Source organism: Tachypleus tridentatus, chromosome 6 (assembly GCF_004210375.1).
Source record: "Tachypleus tridentatus isolate NWPU-2018 chromosome 6, ASM421037v1, whole genome shotgun sequence".
Taxonomy (NCBI): Eukaryota; Metazoa; Arthropoda; class Merostomata; order Xiphosura; family Limulidae; genus Tachypleus; species Tachypleus tridentatus.
Window position 1 is genome coordinate 137995798 of NC_134830.1, and position 19468 is coordinate 138015265.

Below are 19468 nucleotides of genomic sequence, written 5' to 3' on the forward strand. Positions count from 1 at the left end.
GGCCAACTCTTGATTTTCTGTTGGTTTTTTTCAGTGTAACAAATTTTAAAAGATCATCCACATTGTATGATACTTCCCTGATTTATACCACAGCAGTGTTGTTTATTTCAGTCCTAACTAGTGAAAGTAGACCAAAATCTTGGAGTGCATTTCAAGCACATTGTAAAACTTTATCTTCAAGGTCAGTTATGGCTTCATTAATTACTTCATCAGAGTACTGGAGATCTATATCTGGAGCAACCCTTTGAACACTGTAACAAATGTTTTAGGATATAATTTCTTTATATGATTTTTCCCACAGTTGAAGAGGCTTTGAAATGCCACGTTTATAACATTACTACATATAAACCTCTCAAATCTTTTGGTAAATTAGTGGCAGGTCCATCTTCAAATGTACTGTTCCAGTGACTATCATCTTCTAACGAACTCCTTAAACTGCAAGCAGCTCTGAAAATGTTACATATTTAACTACTAACTTGCTTTAAATCTTCAAAGGGCATAGAACCAGGAACTGTGTGTAGTAACCATATAAACTATTTTTAATGCATGACTAAGTTTGATAGCTGGATTGCTTTCATACTGGAACCTTGTGCCCTTCTTTCCCACTGTTTTTATTGGTTTTTCAATATGAAATAGAATGATACTTCTGAATACAATAATGCTTTTACAAATTCATCAGTAGAGAATAGTTCAAAAAAGGCAGTAGTTGTATTTCTAGGTGTCTGTTCAGTTACCTGTAATACATTTTTCTAAGTGGATTTGTAAATATACAACTACTGGATTATGTTATTGTATTGGAAGTTTAAATATTCTCCAAATTGCTTCATTTGCACTTATGTATCTACCCAATTCGTGTGTTGAACCTTCATCTCTGACATTACTGTCTCATTCAGTACAAAAAACAGCCATATCTGAACCCTTATTGACATATTTCACACTTTTTTAACTGAATTGTATAATTCAACATTGATGTAATCATTGCAAATTCTGGAGAGGTAAGATTTATAAGATACAGTCCACCTATTATCAATTTTAATTTTCTTCAAAGAGTACTATTTTCTCTATCTTCTAGTTTCCTTTTCCTATAAAATGGATACCCATCAATGTTTGTGGCTCTTTTAGAGAAAGGCCTTTGGAAATCTTTTGCTACAGTCTACTTCCTTCATGTATGGAGAATTTATGTTTAACGAACCACACGTATCATGAATCATATGCTCCTTCACAATTTCAAATGAAATGGGATCTTCATTATGATTTGGTAGTTCTGCAGAAATGATATCATCATTTTGATTGGGTCAGATTTCTTCGTTTAGCCAAATTAGTATGTGTGCATGAAGGAAACCTCATTTTTGTTATTCAGTATTGTGCATCACCAAAGGTTTCACACTTTGTTACAAAAGTTCCACAACATTTCATCTAAGCATACATGCAATTAGCTGATGGAAATTTTGAGATTTTATTAAATTTGTAATTCTCTTCCAATTTTCTTTCAAGTTCTAAAAACACAGGTAAATATTATAAGCAGATGAGAGTGTCCATATTTCCAAATATGACAATGGCATCTTAAATGGATTCATGTATATATCTGAGACCCATAGTTCATGAAGTTTTGTAGCCCCAAAGGAAATAATTTGTAAACATTTGTTATACTTCTTAGTTTTGGTTATAAACTGTTGAAATTCTTCATTATTTCCTTGTAACAATGATTTTAATGGTTCAACTGTGACATCGAGACGAGGCAAGTAAACTTTACCACCAAAATAACACAACAAAGAAGTTTCATCTGACTGTTTCTTTGCCATACAGTGTTCACAAACTGTGACCATGCAACCAATACAACAGACTGCATGAGACTCATCACATATTTGAGAGTCAGTGATGAGGAACCAAATGTAATTCTTGCCACTCTCTTTCCTCTTCAGTTTCTCTCAAATATCTTGCTACACCTGCCTTCCTCATTCCTTCAAGTCTTTCATTTCTTAATTTGTCAGATTCTTTTTCATATATTTCATAACATTTTCATATTCAAATCTTGCTGCTCTCTTCTCCTGAGAGTTATTTCTCTTCCTTTCTGCTTTTCTCACAGCCTCTGAACTATTTGTTTGAGAAATTTTGATGTGGCTGTTATTAGCATTTTAAAAATTAGCATACAGATACCTTTTCTCCTAAATAATTAATAATCACATGGTAACTTTTACATTTACATTGAAATTCATACCAAGGGAAGTGATCAGTTCTTTATACCAATTCCTATAATAGAGCTTCAGTTTTCATGTCACACCTCTTTCTTTGGTAATACTCAACTATATCCATCATCTTGCAACAAAACTATTGAAATATTGTTGTCAGGTTAACAATAGTGTTTAAGTTGAACTGGTGGTTTGTTTTTATTTGTTATTTCTAATAACTTTGGTGATATAAAAGCTAATGGTTTAATTCAGAAATGATTTAGAATTAAAAGCACTTTTAAATAATTAAATAACGTTATTTTAAATGTACCATATTCATTACTTATTAATGAAATTTCAATGGTACTGAGTTAAAATCAAAAAGTTAGTTTTAAGGTTACAAATAAATTTTTTGTGGGAAACCCAGTGGGAAGTTTTAACCTTTCATGCTTCTTCTGTGAACCATAGAAATCATCATGCCTTGTGTAGTGGAAACTGGTCACATAGTGTGAGAGAAGTTAGGAGACAGAAAAACATGCAATTTTGCCTTTATGTATACAGTTAAGTACAACAACAATACTACATCATATGTCAGTTTTTTAATGAACAAAAAATTGTATTATTTATCAACGAAATACACACAGAAAACAAAGGGTCAACAGACTTGATATATACCAGACAATCCTTGGTATTATCTAGCATAACCTAATCTACACCAATGGAAATAACATGCAAACTGTGTATAAAACAAACATTTTTTTTCATACTGGGCTAAATGAACAGTATCTGAAATATTCAATAAACTGAAGAAGCTATACACTTTTCAAACCTTCAAGGTAAATAGTGGCATTTTCGTCAAGGAATGTAGGCTCCATTGGCAACAAAGCACTTCTAACAATGATGGGGCACATTCCTAATTCACACTTTCATCAACTGTTGTAAAATATGTGACTACTCCTCTCTCAAGACAATAAAATAAAGGTTGAAATATTTGTGTTCTGGTGGTTGTTGAAAAACTCCAACACGTCACCCTACAGACATATCCTAAAGAATTAAGGTTTCATAAAGATGTACAAAGTTGGATATTCCTGCCTCCACCATTACTCCACCTCTGGTCAGTTTAGTGCCTCCAATGGAGATCTACAAAGCAGGCTATTCATGGCCCCATTACTTGCATGTTTTAATGATTTAAGTATATATTAGCAATTATTCTCTCCAAATGAATGTATTTAGAGACCAAGTTAACACCAATCTGTCAAGAGGACACAACTCCACAAGCATTACACTTGTCCTAATTCATCCTATGGTTGGATCACATAACAAGTTGTCCAACATAGAAGTTCACATTCATGTTGCTGATTCCTGACTGTTTAGGTGAAAACTGTTCTACTTTATATTGTTCCAAGATTATGAAAATCCTACATTCGTCCTCAGACAATCTCTTTGTTTTTTTTAGTCCTGAGGGCCACATGCAAATCATTTACTGTTGATGAGCTTTCCTTCACTACCTATGAAGCTTTCCAGTCTGTTGAAAGCATGTCCATTCTTTGGATCAATATATGGGCCTCATCCAGCTCACAATAATCTTGTATTGACAAGCCACCACTCTCTCAGTGGTTCCTTACATCAAGAGATCTGGTACTGCTCTTGATTATCAAATGATGTTGGTTTCTCACTGACATTTATGGGGATCTGGAAGGGAAGGGGTGTCTTTCTCCCATCTGGTAAACAGAAACATTATTCTTTCTTTTTTCATTTTGCACATATGTATGAATTTTTATTCAATTCACAATTTCACACTATTTTTACCATCACCCCTCCCTCCAGAAAAACTTCTGTGAACCCCTACGATGGCACTTGGAAGTAACTGACTTATAGTTTAAGATTAATTTACAATCATACATCTGGTCATCTAGTACAAATTAAAATAGTAATTCACTTAGTTTTTAGCCTTGTTTTGGACCTACTATTTAGTTGTTGTTATTTTTTTATTAATTCATTTTTTCCTAGCTCATTAATTTTGCATGTAATACAAAATTACATTTGACCAACAAAAGTCATTTCACTCCACAATACACAGAGAAACTGTTGAAGTTTAGTTCTCTGATTAATATCTTCAAATAGAATGTCCATTGATTTCTAAATGATAATCTTCTTAACAACTTTTAAATAATGGCTAATTCAACAATAACTGCTTTCTCTTTCTGTAGATACATGGATTAAATGTATCCTATACACTGTCAGAATTTCTCTCAGGTCTTGGTTTTCTGTATATTTTCTCTTCTTTACCATCAATCTTGGCTGTTAATCTAGCCACAGTAAATAGATAATCACTCAGTCTGAAAAAGAAAAGAAAATCTTGTAACTATTTCTTTATGTAAGATTTTTAACAATGTAATTATTTCTATCAAGTTTTAAATGGATCTGAATATAATAAACATAAAACTATGTAAAACTCTCAAACATATCCATTGCTACAATCATGATGTCAGAAAAACATGAAAGTCCAATAAGTCTTGATACAAAATGATAAAATAACGTTTAACCCTAGAGCTTTTGAACTATGGACTTTACTTTGCTGAAGAAGAAAGGTCCACCTTTTGAAAAGGTATAGGGTTTTTATCACTTTTCATCACAATCCATTGCTACAAGTTATGTTTACAACCATCCTACCTTAAAATCTTACTCAACTACAGGAGCTAATAAAACGTGATCCTACACTGACTAAACTAACAGGAAGCATCATTTGATAGATTGTTTAGGCAGAATATTCTTGATGAATGTACCAGATTGGGCAGCAACTGCCTGTTGTATAGAAAAACGAGTGTAAACGACAATGTTTTGAAAGTCTTTCACCTAAAGAGGAACAAAAGAAATATTTTGAAACATCATCCTCCATATTTTTGCTTTTCTACAACAAGCAGTTGCCACCTATTCCAGTGTACTCATCAGGAAATATCACGCTTCATATATTTTTTATTGTAATATCAAATTATTCTACCCTAATCTAAGCTTAGACATGGTTTAAAATAAACTAGCTTACAATTTAAGAAACAAAGAGTTACAAAGGTTTGCCAATTCAAAAGAGTTCTTAAGTTGTAAATCTGTTAACCTCAAAACTAGCAAAGATACCCTTGTCAGGATGGCATTTCTATTGGATTACTAGCAAAGATACCCATACCACAATGGCATTTCTGTTGGTTTACTAGCAAATATACCCATACCAAAATGACATTTTTATATGATTACTTGCAAAGATACCCACAAAGATGGCATTTTTAGTGGTTGACTAGCAAATATATCCTTGGCAGAATGGCATTTCTATTGGTTTACTTGCAAAGATACCCTTGCCAAGATGGTATTTCTGTTGGTTTACTAGCAAAGATACCCATACCAGGGTGGTATTTCTACTGGTTTACTAGCAAAGATATCCTTGCCAGGATGACATTTCTATTGGTTTACTAGCAAAGATATCCTTGCTAGGATGGCATTTCTATTGGTTTACTAGCAAAAATATCCTTGCCAGGATGACATTTCTATTGGTTTACTAGCAAAGATATCCTTGCTAGGATGGCATTTCTATTGGTTTACTAGCAAAGATATCCTTGCCAGGATGACATTTCTATTGGTTTACTAGCAAAGATATCCTTGCTAGGATGGCATTTCTATTGGTTTACTGGCAAAGATACCCTTGCCAGGATGGCATTTCTATTGGTTTACTAGCAAAGATACCCTTGCAAAGATGGTATTTCTGTTGGTTTACTAGCAAAGATACCCTTGCCAAGATGGTATTTCTGTTGGTTTACTAGCAAAAATACCCATACCAGGGTGGCATTTCTACTGGTTTACTAGCAAAGATACCCTTACCAGAATGGTATTTCTATTGGTTTACTAGCAAAGATACCCTTGCAAAGATGGTATTTCTGTTGGTTTACTAGCAAAGATACCCTTGCCAAGATGGTATTTCTGTTGGTTTACTAGCAAAAATACCCATACCAGGGTGGCATTTCTACTGGTTTACTAGCAAAGATACCCTTACCAGAATGGTATTTCTATTGGTTTACTAGCAAAAAATACCCGTGCCAGGATGGCATTTTTATTAGTTTCGAGCAAATGACATGTGCATATCCTTTGCTGATAGTGAGGCAGTAGGCAAGAGTGAAATACTAAAATGGTTGTCAAACTAATAAAGTAAGTGGTTTCAGAAACTTTTTGGCAATTACCCAAGTTTAATAGTGATCAGAGGTTGGAGATTTGAAAAACTTTCATCACAGACATACAAAATTTTAAAGTACACACATAAACCATTAGCAATTTTGGACTTGGAATTAGCTAAATACAATTATTACATTTGTAACTGTTAAAACAGTAGGACTTCTAAACAATAATGAATAATATTGTCTTGTAATGGTCAACTAGCAGTGCTCCTGTATCACCCACTGTTTGCATATCTCACTATATATTCAAACCACAAATAATTAATATTATTACCTATTCAAATACTTCAAAACAACTGGATCTACCTCTCCTGCTGATATTAATGGATAGACTCTGAAAGTAAAAAAACTAAGTACTTGGATAACAATGTTACTGACTCAAAAAAAAGTTGTAAAGTTGTTAGACAGGTAAATTACTTCTCAAAAAATATCAGCTGCTTTCAACTCACTGTACAATGCCCTAGGCCATCAAAAGTTTCTCTTACTCTTTTATTAAGTATTTGTATTTTACATTTGATTACCGAGGGTTTTCTCTTCGATGCCTCAGATTTGGCAATTATTATTCTTTGAGTGCCCTGGAAAAATTATGATGTGCCCTGAGTTATAGCATTGCCACAGGTCATGACGTAATGGGCTGTATATTGCATAATCCAAACGTTTTTGTAAGTATAATGTGCATCTATTAAATTACCAAATATTACTTGTCATTATGCACATTTTCTTTTTTCTTTAAATTTATATAAAATGAACTTTCTTTATTACAATATACAAAGACATGCATGCAAGCTTGCATATTTATTTGAATAAGTTAACATGGAGCACCCATTATAAATACACAGAAACAAGGAAGATTTATATGTAATGATTGGTTTGGTTTGTTTTGAATTTTCCGCAAAGCTACACGAGGGCTATCTGTGCGAGCCATCCCTAATTTAGCAGTGTAAGTCTAGAGGGAAAGCTGCTAGTCATCACCACCCACCGCCAACTCCTGGGCTACTCTTTTATAAATGAATAGTGGGATTGACCATCACATTACAACACCTCCCAGGCTGAAAGGGAGAGCATGTGTAGTGTGACAGGGATTAAAACCTACAATCCTCAGATTACAAGTTGATTGCCTTAATCACTTGGTCATGCTGGGCATATACATGTAATGATACAACTGCACATAATGAAAAAAAGAAATCCTTTACCTTCGTTCTGCTCTACGACAGACTGCTCGAGCTACATGAAAGTATGCACTGGACTGTCCACCAGACTATAGTGAAAATTTTATATTTTACTAATAATTAAATCATGTTTATGAAAAATTTATAATTTGTCAAAAACAAAAAAGTACAAATATTTATCCATAAAAATTAATTTGTTTAGTATTAATTAAAACTTTTTCATTAATACAAAACTTCTATTTAATTATTAATAAAATTAAATATTAACAAAAGTTTCATTTAGGGTTCACAATAATTTTATAAAAACAAACTTTTGAAGTTACAAATAATAATTGAAGAGTCAGGAGAATTTAACATTTGTTGATAGCTAATTATAACTTTATAACCATCTAATACCAATTTGTCTCCATGATCATTGCATGATACATTATGATGATGGGAACTGATAATGAATAACTTTTGTCCTACTTTAAGAAGATAACATTTATCTTGTGATGACAAGAAACCCACTTGAAGTAAAAATGTATTGTCAAGATAGCTGGTATGGGTATTTGCACTTTAATTAAAATAAAGTACAGAACAACATTTTGACCTTCTCAGGTCATCTTCATGTTAAAAGAGAGATAATTTGCCATTGACACATTGCCAGAAATACATCTTAGGGGTGAGAGTGTAAACGGGTTGGGTATTATAGGGTACATTGGAGTTAGATGTTAGGTTATTAATTAATATTGGTATAAAGGTGTTCCTTTATATTGGTTTTAGTTGTTGTATAAGTAGGACTTCTTTCATTTTGCATTTGTTTCCCTACTTAGTATCTAGGTGTTTTTTATGGTTATGTTGTGTTTATTTGATTTGCAGTGTTCAACAATGTATGAAGATGTTTTTTTCATGTTCTTTGAATGTTTTCAATTTTTCTGCTTGTTTCTCAAATTTAGAAGTTGTGGTAGTTGTTGCATTGTATTTTATAAATAATGTTAGTGTTGTGTTTGTCAGTGTACTTGTTTTATATAGTATGGACTTTAGTTTTGCACCTGGTTTTTGAATAAATTTGGTGTTTACTGGAACATTGTGCTTTAAGTTTTTCCCAAATGTTGGTTATTTTTTTGTTGATATCAGGAACAGATGGTATGCAGTAGTGTAAGATTTTGTAGTTTGTTGTGTCTTGTGACTTATTATTGTTTGTGTTATTGATCTGAGTATGGAAACAAATATACACAAATGCAAAATCGAAGAAGCTTTACTTATACAACAACTAAAACCAAAAATAAACCAATATAAAGGAACACCTTTATACCTATACTAATTAATAACCTAACATCCACCTACAAAGCTCCCTATAATCCTGCCTCCCACTTACACTATCATTCCTAAGATGTGCCCAGCAAAAGTTTGTTACAAGTTACAAACTCTCTCTTTGTTAACCTGAAGATGACCTAAGAAGGTCGAAATTTTGTTCTGTACTTTATTTTAATTAAAGTGCTAATACCCATACCAGCCATCTTGAGAATACAATAGAACTGTTATCTTTTTAACTCGAAAGTTGCACATTTTTAAGAAGTATTATTCTAAACTATTCATGCATCAATATGCTTGTAGGTCCATGATTTTGTTGGTTACAGGATTCCAAATAATATATGAATCAAACAAAACACAATTCTGCTAATACTGCAGTTAATTCCACTAACTAGTTCTACAAGTTCCTATGTATCTTGCAAAAAAATTGTCAATTTTATTAGTTGTGTTAGACAGTTCTTTACACTGAGTTTTCTGAGATATTAAAACACAAAATAATTCATTATGATGCATTATGTTGGTCATTTGAGGCTTAACAAATGTAATTATCTACAGTTACAACAATGATACAGTTATAATTTGTTTTATAAGATGTGCTCTTGGATTATAATCTCAAGTTTTTTTTTTCTTTTTCAGAATCAAGAATGTATTTCACATTTTAAAAAGCATTCTTACTGATGCAAACCAGACAGAAAGAGGTTTAATAAATTAATAATTAAAAAATCTATTTATGTTATTTCCAATCAATTAATGAAAAACTAATAGCACCACACCAACAATGCGTGCAGAAAATTATTATTTTTAAATAAAATTTAACTGTGTCTAAGCTTATCAACTGGATGGTAACTTTCAATACTGTGTCAAAATAAATGCATTCTGATCCAATATTTGATGAGAGAAAATATAAATCTCATTAATTAGAGCATGTATCACTATAAAGCTTACTGTTGAAATTTGGTTAGGATCTCATCTCCTGTATATAAATTAAAAATGTGATAAAAATAATATACGGTTATTTTCTTATTCAAGCAAAGATACATAATGTCTGCATTATAAAGTGGCTGTAGTTGTCTGTCTGTAACTAAAATATGTTAATTGAAGCATACATCGTGAAACTTTTAGGATGTTTTTGCTATGCCTCACGGGAATTTTAAAAAATCTCTGCTTTAAACACTTTCTCATTTTACAAGTTTGAGAACTACTTAAATTTACACCTTTGCTATGATTTAATGTTTACTTCCCAATCTCTGATACCCATAAAGGCTGTGTATTGCCCAGTAGTTAGCAAGTAAAACTGCCAACATGAGGGTTTATAACTCACATTTCATTTCTGCAAAAATGTGCTCCACACTTCATTCATTTTCTTTATTGTTGAGGCATTTTGAAACTTTTCTTTACTATCACCCATTTTTAAAACTCATAATTTATTTTTGAGAAAATTCTAAAACAAATTTCAGAATGAATTTGTTACAGAGAAATGTAAAATAGATGTAGTGCTTGGTAAATTCTACTCTCTCAAAAGTGAACACCAACCTTCCCTACAACTTTCAAAAACAGTAAAATAAGAACTATATGTGGCATTCTTACCTTTGCAAGTATCTATTAAAGGTCATTGAGTTGTATTAAAATACCTCTTTTCTAATTATAAGAAAACTCACTTTTTTGTCATCAATCAAAACATAAATTGTAAATTTCCACTACCCAAACATTCACATCTACCAACTACTTTCTTTAGCACTGATTTAAAAAGGTAATGCTTAAGCACGCACGGGAAGGATGAAATTCTTCAAGGGAGGCAAATGTTTTGTGTGTTTATCAATCCATTCCTCCAGTTCATCTACCAGCTCTGGAGAGAACTCCGTTCGTCCTGAAACATACCAAGCTGCTTCAACCATAAACGTTCATGTTGGAAAATATTTGAACCAATTAATGTTGTTTGTTACATAAATCTAACAAGTTGATATTAATAACATGGACACATATTTCACTTAATTAAAGTGAAAGAATTTCCAGAACAAATCATTCTACAATATACTAAACCCTAACACTGAAAAACAATATGATATCACATCCTTGAAAATATACAAATATCACAACTTTTCAAAATAGATTTTACTAAAAATGAAACATCTTGGAACACATTTGAAAAACATAGTACTATTATACTTTCACATTTAACTACATTAGAAGACATCTGAAACACACTGTGCTATATCATATATTCAAAATGAATAAAGTTGGAAGATTTTTAAGATGTATTGTTCTCATGTTAAGATGTTAATTACTCATTACTACTCTATTTTCTCATGTACTTTTTGAGGCTTTTTAACTATATTAACATAACCTCACAAAGAAGCATGGTAATCAGGTGGATTAGGGTTAGTATTCTATTGATTTCATAATAAAAATAATGCAAAAATTGTTTTAACATACTAAAATATGGTTTATAAATCTAAAGTATTACACTTTTCATATTATATTGCAAAGTGACTACAGCTCATTTAGTATACTCACATGCACCACAAAGATGCATTATTTGAATGTTTGTCTTGTAGTTTAGTTATAGAATAGTTTTAAATTAACACTGAAATATGACACATTTAACCAAATAGTTTGGTGTGTAATACTTCTCTAGATAATCTATATTAGTACTTTGCTTACTTACTCAATCACATACAAAACATATTTTATTAGAATACACCAAAACACCATATAGCATCACTGAAATGTTAGCAAGATTCAACAAACACTTTCTCCCCTTCTTCACTGGTCTGGAAGTAAAGAAAACCAAAAATCTCCAATTCATGTTTTATTCTTCCTCTCAAAGTTTCTAACAAAATACCAAACCCAGTCAATAGTAAACTGAAAACTAACAAGGCTTTAAATGTTGTAATAAAAGGACTAGATTATGAAGAATTTTATTAATTTGACCAAATTTTCAGAAAATAAAAACCATATTTTTTAAACAAATATTTATTTTATAAGGGTCACATTGTAGAGACATAATTAATTTGAAAGACTATGAAAAACAAGCACTCGGGTAACAGTATACTTAATTTTAATTATACAAAAATTTGTTTCGTCCTTCTTATAAGGATTATTGTCTCCGTCTTGAATTAACAGCAATAAAGCTCCAGTCAGCTATGCAAATAATAGATAACTCCAAATGAGTTGTACAACGAAACTTTTAGAACTTAGAAACTAAAACATATAAATATGATTTAAACTCCTATTCACTCTGTAAATAACAGGTATCTCTAGATAACAACTACAATGAAACTACAGCATTAGTGGATACTTATTTACTACAAAAAAAAATCATTTTATAGCTTACTTAAGTGTGCTTCTCTTGCTGAACTTTTTGGTGTAGCAACAGCTGATCCTATATCTTGAAGTATGCACTGTATCTAAACATACAAAAAATCAAATACACTTGAGCCTATTCAGTCATACTGAAGATACTACTAAGATAACTTAATCCTCGTCTAAGTAACTGGCATCAGATTTCATTTCTAAGAATCAACCTTCACTTTATATCTCAGCACAGCTGATACGAGTATTAATGCTTTTACTAATAAATAAGAGAACATTTCAATCTTCTTAGGTCATATTCAGGTTAACAAAGAGAGAGTTTGCAATGGTCAGTTTCAAACTCTTTGTTACCCTGAAGATGACCTAAGAAGGTCAAAATGTTGTTCTCTGCTCTATTTGTAAAAGTATTAATACCCATACCAGCCGTCCCAAGATATATTTTTACTTCAAATGGTTTCTCATTATCACAAACAATCTTCATCTTATTTCTGTTAGCTTTACAAAATTCGACCATACATTTAATAAGTTGAATGAATTACAGTTCACACTCACATACACCAATGTATATATTACAATGAAGTGTATGTGTGTTTGCACTCTATCTCCTCTGACGCTACTGAGCCAATCTCAACCATAATTTGTATGTAAACACTATAAGCTATGTGAAATGTCCTAATGGGGTCAAAAATTAAACTTAACCCTATTTCTATTTTGTGAAACCTGTTGATTAATTAATCCAAGCCTACTGAGTCAGTCTCAAACAATCTTGGAAAGGTGATGCTTTGGACAATGTTGAACATTCTAAAGAGATTCAAGGTTAAAGTATGAAAGTTACTGGATTGTTTCTCAAACAGTCAAGCTCTTCTGATGGTCAATGAGATGTAGGTCATTCAAGGGTGAGGTCACCCAAAAATCTTTACTTGTTGTTAGATGGAAAGCAAACTACAAGCATTTATAAAGAAGCTTTGTCATAATTTTAATATTTTGAGATAAGGTTTAAGTTCAGGTTATTACTTTGAAGTATATGTTAAAACTGACATAGTTTTAATTTTGTTTAAACATTCCTCAGCAGCTGACAAGTATTTTAGTTTGTTTATATAGATATATATAAAACCTGGTTAAAACACCATGGTTAAGTCTCTTTCGTAATGAAAGAAAACATATACAATTCTCCAACCATCTTTAAAGTTTATATATTCTTAAGTGATAAATATGATGTGTGACTTCCCATGCTAGGCTTAATAAGTTAACAATCAGTGCACACTAAGTAGCAGCATTTATTAAACATACACTTAAACTTTTGAAACATCACAAAACAGTCTGGAAATAAATATGTATCTCAGAACTGCTGGTATGTGTATTAACACTTTTACTAATAAGGAGAAAACAACGTTTCTTAACCTTAAGATGACCAACGAAGATCGAAACGTTGTTCTTTCCTTGTCAGTAAAAGTGTTGATACCCATACCAGCCATTCTGAGATACATTTTTATTTCAAGTGGGTTTCTCATCATCAAGAATCTGGAAATAAATGCAGCAAATAATAATAAACAGGTTTTAAACACTTTTTTATGGTTTTCAAAGCTGTACAAAATTAGTAGAAACTGTTTTACAATTACTTTTTCTAGTTGGGCATCTAATTGGCCTGTAAGTCCTTTTGCTATAACTCTTGCTAAGCCAATGTTACAAGATAACTCATCTGTTGAACCCAATGCTTCAAAAACCATATCATCTTTAGGTCTGCGTTCTCCAGTGAAAAGAGAGGATTTCCCTAAAATGACACAAAACCCTAGTGTAAAATACAGTTGAGTAAAGTTTATTCTTACTAAAGAACTAAAGGTAGTTGTTGTTGTTTCAAATCAATTTCTAATCAAGTATCCTTTCTCAGGTTAAAAATGTAGTTATTTTCTCTTCAAAGGTGTTTATTAAGCAGAATTTATAACTTATCTTGTTAACATTTGTAAACATTAAACATAAATTATCACAAACATAACAGTTTCATCCATAGTTTTAACTCATATATTTCATCTTATAATTTCAATGACATAACTATGAAATAAAAGTGTTATCTTTTCTAAATGATCCCTCAAATGTTCAAAATATATTATTTTCAACTAACCTAATGAAAGTTTTAAGTTTTTCTTAAGTCAGAACATTTTCAGGATCTTCAAAGTTTTTTTTTCTACTTTAACTTTCAGTTTTCATCTTTATTGAATATAAAATATATAAAATAGTTGAGAAAAGCACATTTTCAAAACAAACCTCCATCACCAGTTCTTGTGTAGATTTTTGGTCCAGCAGGCATTCCATCTTCCCTGCTGCAGAAGAGAAAATCCAATTTGTAAGTTCTGTTTTTTCACTTAAATGCCTTAAAATTATAAAATGCATAATGTTATTTTAAAATATAGATTAAAGAGCATTTTGAAGTCATGATATAAAACAATCCAAATATGTACAATCAAAGCTTGCTGACAGACTCCCATGACTTGACCCAAGAACAAAAAAGAAAAAGTCTTTTTTTAGGCATAATAATGTTGAAATATATTTTTTAGCAATTGTAGTTTTAAACAGTATAATATACAGCACAAATATACTTATATGTGTTTAACACAACAAACCACTCCATAGTAATACATCAGAACTTAAAAATGAATTTAACTAGCTTTCAGTTTAGTTTAAATTACTAATGTTTCTTGGACTACATAAAGTTAGTAGTAAAAAAAAAAAATCAAACATTCAAAATAAAACTTATAATTATCTAAACAAGTTAAAGTTCCACATTAAATCAATTACTCTTAGGGACAACATTTTACTTTAACTATCCAGACGTGAAACAACCTAACCTTCGTATTATTACTATACAAAAATTATTTTGCTATTTTAATGTCCAACCAATTTTTTTTTTTACTTTATTACTTGTTAGTAAATTACATTTGATTTTAAACTAAACATCTTAAAAATAAACCACATTTATGTGCAAGTTTTTCTTTATGTGTTCAGTTTTAAACAACTGCCTGGTCAGAAGATAGCTAGAAGCAGAAAAACATTTTACAGCTAATAAAGAAACCTGAAAGGTCTCAATCATATTCAATAACTTAACAGAAAATATTTTACTGGCTTTAAACATTATGATACCATACATCTTGCTTTTGAAATTCAAAAAGTAATGGGCTAATACAAGTTTTGTCTACTAAAACATGAAACATTAATAATACTTCTTTGGTTGCTCTTGCATGTTGATTAGATGTGTGAACTTCTCTTTAATGTTCACATATATCACTAAGATGTGGACTTAAAAAATGCATTTTCCTTCTTATGCGTTAATGATGTTTTTTTCTGGTTTGTGGTTAGTATTAGGTAATAATTATGAATCACTGTGTCGTGTTCATATAATGTTATGTCACAAGTAATATTTTTGTGATTTGCTAATACATATGTGAGTGTAGCCAACACTTTTCTCTCTGATAATGTTCATAAGTGCAGCATTTTTAAACTGCTGGGTCATATTCTGTTAACATTTGACTTGGTTTGGTTTGAATTTTGTGCAAAGCTACATGAAGACTATCTGCTCTAGCTGTCCCTAATTTAGCAGTGTAAGATTAGAGGGAAGGCAGCTAGTCATCACCACCCACCTCTAACTCTTGGGCTACTCTTTTACTGACGATTAGTGGAATTTACCGTAACGTTGTAATGTCCCCATGACTAAAAGGGCAAGCATGTTTGGTGCAATTAGGATTTGAACCTGCAACCTTCAGATTATGAGACGAGTGCCTTAACCACCTGACCATGCCAAGCTGTTAACATTGTAATGTAGGTCAGTATGTTGAAGTTAGTACATCATATTAAACTATTGTACATATCAATCCAGCTACATCTATATTATCCTGTTATAAATTGTATTAGCCATTAGAAAAGAAAAAAAGAAGGCAGAAATAAGATTTAAGTTGTCGTTAGTACTGTTAAAGTATGATTACAATATATGTGTGAATTAAAGTAAGTTATATAAAGTGCATAACCTTGGAAAATTTATGTTTCAGTCAACTAGTTTAGTGCCAACATCTTGAAATGCTAACTATAATTCAGCACTTCATCTAATTTTTCTAAACAGCCTTTAAGTAATTAAAAGTGAATTCTGAGGATCACAATTAAATGTTAAATCAGGAAGACAAATTTAAACAAATAAAATGTGAAACACAGGAGTGAAAAATCTTTGGAAATCATTTTAATAATAATCCAATAAAAACAAAAAAACTAAAAATTCTACCCCTCTCCTTCAATACAGCTTTTTTTTGGGGGGGAGGGGGACTTCTTTGTTGTCTGTACAAAATTCTAACATTAAAATATATATCCAACAATTAAACCGATATGTTATACAGCAGACTTTGCATTTCCCTTTTTTGTGCTCATGTCACTTGAAACTGTTTTACTTATTGCACATGGCCTCCTTAACATGTTTAACTTTATACACACACTTGATATCAGAATAATAAACTGTTCATTTTACTATAACCTGTGATTTAGTTATGGTTTGTAGTAGAGGATACTAAATATCAGATGAAATAAATATGGACATGAAAAAAAACTAGCAATACACTTCAAAGGTTATGCAAATGGAATGTGTGAACTAATTGAAGGTTATTGGTATTTATCTTCTTCACACAAATGTTAACTTGCACTCAAACTGATCAGGCTTGTGTCATCAATTCACAGACATATCTTAAGTGCAAAACTTATGTAACATCTGTGCTTGTTAGTACAACAAACTTGTACATTTTAGGAAAAGCTTACCACATTTTATGTAACTTTTTAAGAACTACAAATTATGCTCAACATTTCTTCTCTAATAAAAGGCCATCTCAAGAAACTAGCCTTGTCTACACTTAGTTAAATGGTTATACATCTATGACTGTACTGTGTTACTCTTCTATGAGTTTTAATTACATTCATTTTCTACCTTTTTTAAGCACTTCAATCAACATGGCTGGATCAGAAAAACTTCACACATGGTAATTTCATATTCAATAGATCTCATACTGTAACTCATTTGCTGCTTAGTTCAGATACGTCCAAAGAAACATTTAAACCCACTGAATTCAAATTTTAGATTTATCCCATGGTTACAAAAAAAAAAGTTTCCTCTTACTGTGACATACAAGACTAGCCCCCTGTGTTTGAAACAACTGCCAAACCTGCATGCATACTGCCATCCATATTCTACGTTATGACACCTCAATGTTTGTATGCCTCATTTAAATGTTATGTTTGTTATTCTTACCAGTTATTTTTCGGCAATTATAGTATATATATCACCTTATGTGTTAATATATGGCAGATGCTTTGAAATTTCCATATAATGAATTGCAATGTGGATAATTGACACTATCTGAGAATCGACCCATAAATTGTGTACTGAAAGGGTTAAACTTAACCTTGTTCCAGGTTCTCATAATCCATAACTACAGAATTTTATAATATACTGTTATCTCTTCTAAGAGTATTGCTGTCGGGTCAGGAACAAACACCTCCAGTCACCAGTCTCACCTACACTAGTTGAAACACCAAAATATGTGAAATACCTCTATCATTTAATGGACATATTAGAGCACAATTAACATAGTTATTTCCATTTCACATGTTGTTTATTAAAATGACAGATGAATATACACTAGATTGTGTTTCATGATTTAAGTTTATGTAGACACATCACTTAAAATTTTGCTGGACACATTGTATAACTTAACTCCCTTATTATATATTATCATGAATGGTTTTAGACAGTACACGGGAGATACACATCAACTCATCTACAAGATAAGATGCAACACACTGAGCTCATCATTTTCACACTAGAGATGTTAGACAAAGATTGATAATACTTAGGTGTCAAGTGTAATCAAGATATGAAAAATATCTAAGTTTAATAAATAATATAATATTTATACAATACACACTTAATTCATAAGTTTCACTACTGTTTGTGAGGTGACAAAATGGTTGAGAAAAATACTTGATTTATTGAAGGTACACAACCATTTATAATCACCCTTTAATTTTATTAAAACACTTCACAAATTCATAAAGTGCATAAATCAGCATGACACTTTATAAAACATCTACATGTAAGAAATATAGTTTAATAACATCAAATAAAATGTGCACTTGTAAACTGCCTTAAAAAATTTAATCTACAAAAAAGTTTAATAAATACATAGACATTTTAATAAACTGTACAAACATGTTTTTCACTAGGATGACAACCAATTTGTCAAACTCCAAATTTTAAGTTTATAGTTGTTTTTTTTTCTCATTTACGTGTGTTTTCATATTTAAGTTATGCATAACTTATGACATACGCATAATATTACAAGTTACATAATTAAATGACATCTCCCGGATTAGTCCAACTGCTATGACTGAGCCTCTATATTTTAGATAACTGTATTATTATCATCAATGAATGTGTGAAAGTATCTTTTACAGCCAGTCAAACCAAAGGTTTTTATACAAGCACGTTTTACTAATTCTTTAAAAACATCAGGCTTATACTCAAGGGTTCAATAGAAACTACACACGTTCACATCATTTTGCAATATTACTAATTAAGGTCGCAGGTAGCGACATTGCTCTACAAGTCTATCATTTTACTCGAACGTCAAAATTTTTTTTTTATCGCGTTGTTGCAGTCTTATACCAGTACCAATATTAACAGATCAATACTCAGAAGACAATTTTAAAAACATAAAATGACCTTAATCACACATTACACAAAAAAATACCTTAATATAAACAATTATAGCATGAAATTTAACAAACCTAAACTGTCGAAACTGATTTGTAACACAAAATATTTTACTTTTGAAATGTGTGTGGCCTGTATTTTTAAAAATACTTGTAATAAATTGATATCTAGTGTTTCTACGCCATAAAAACCAATAAAGCTCTCTACTCATTGCCATTTTTAGTTTTTGAAAGTACAACAGATTTGTTTAACTATTTCTAATCCTACAGCAATTTCTAGATAATTTTGCTACAAAACCTAGCCATCTCAACAGAACAGCAACTAGTGTCATCTTGTGTTTTGTACCTTCGACGATCCTTGCGATGTAAAAGTTGCTTTAATAATTACAACAAATGTGTGTTGTAAAGTTGTTTGATACGGTAATTATAAATGTAATTATATTTACACTTCACAATAATTCATTATTGCATAGGAAACTACGAATTTCAGGAAAATAAAGACAACAGTACGTCCTACAAATATTTTATTAACTACGATATATATCTCATATTTAATGGCATCGTAAAA

The 19468-nt window shown here is 31.1% G+C and overlaps 1 protein-coding gene across 5 annotated transcripts; it reads right to left on the reverse strand.

Annotated features, from left to right (window-relative positions):
• Positions 1 to 2700: 2700 nt before the first annotated feature.
• On the reverse strand, positions 2701 to 19245 carry LOC143253795 (corrinoid adenosyltransferase MMAB-like). 5 transcript variants are annotated; one of them, XM_076508183.1, is made up of 9 exons: positions 18976 to 19113; positions 17592 to 17703; positions 14425 to 14480; positions 13782 to 13933; positions 12185 to 12257; positions 10620 to 10732; positions 7579 to 7643; positions 6660 to 6719; positions 2701 to 4507 (listed from the first exon to the last, which is right to left on the reverse strand). In XM_076508183.1, exons 3-9 carry the CDS (start codon positions 14465 to 14467, stop codon positions 4399 to 4401), a joined length of 615 nt encoding a protein of 204 aa, XP_076364298.1. In that variant the 5' UTR covers positions 14468 to 14480; positions 17592 to 17703; positions 18976 to 19113; the 3' UTR covers positions 2701 to 4398. The 5 variants fall into 5 exon arrangements, with proteins under 5 accessions (XP_076364298.1, XP_076364295.1, XP_076364294.1 ...); XM_076508180.1 differs by lacking the exon at positions 17592 to 17703 and having other exon boundaries at positions 10620 to 10717; positions 18976 to 19245; XM_076508179.1 differs by lacking the exon at positions 17592 to 17703 and having other exon boundaries at positions 18976 to 19245.
• Between the last annotated feature and the right edge of the window lie 223 nt (positions 19246 to 19468).

Bases quoted from the DNA above. Each gene is read 5' to 3' on its own strand.
- LOC143253795 (XM_076508179.1), bottom strand. From the start codon at position 19,118: ATGGCAATGAGTAGAGAGCTTTATTGGTTTTTATGGCGTAGAAACACT. The intron at 13,934-14,424 runs GTTTGTTTTGAA...GTGTCATTTTAG, and splicing joins CACAAGAACTGGTGATGGAG to GGAAATCCTCTCTTTTCACT. The intron at 10,733-12,184 runs GTAAGCTATAAA...TGGTTGAAGCAG, and splicing joins AGCAAGAGAAGCACACTTAA to CTTGGTATGTTTCAGGACGA.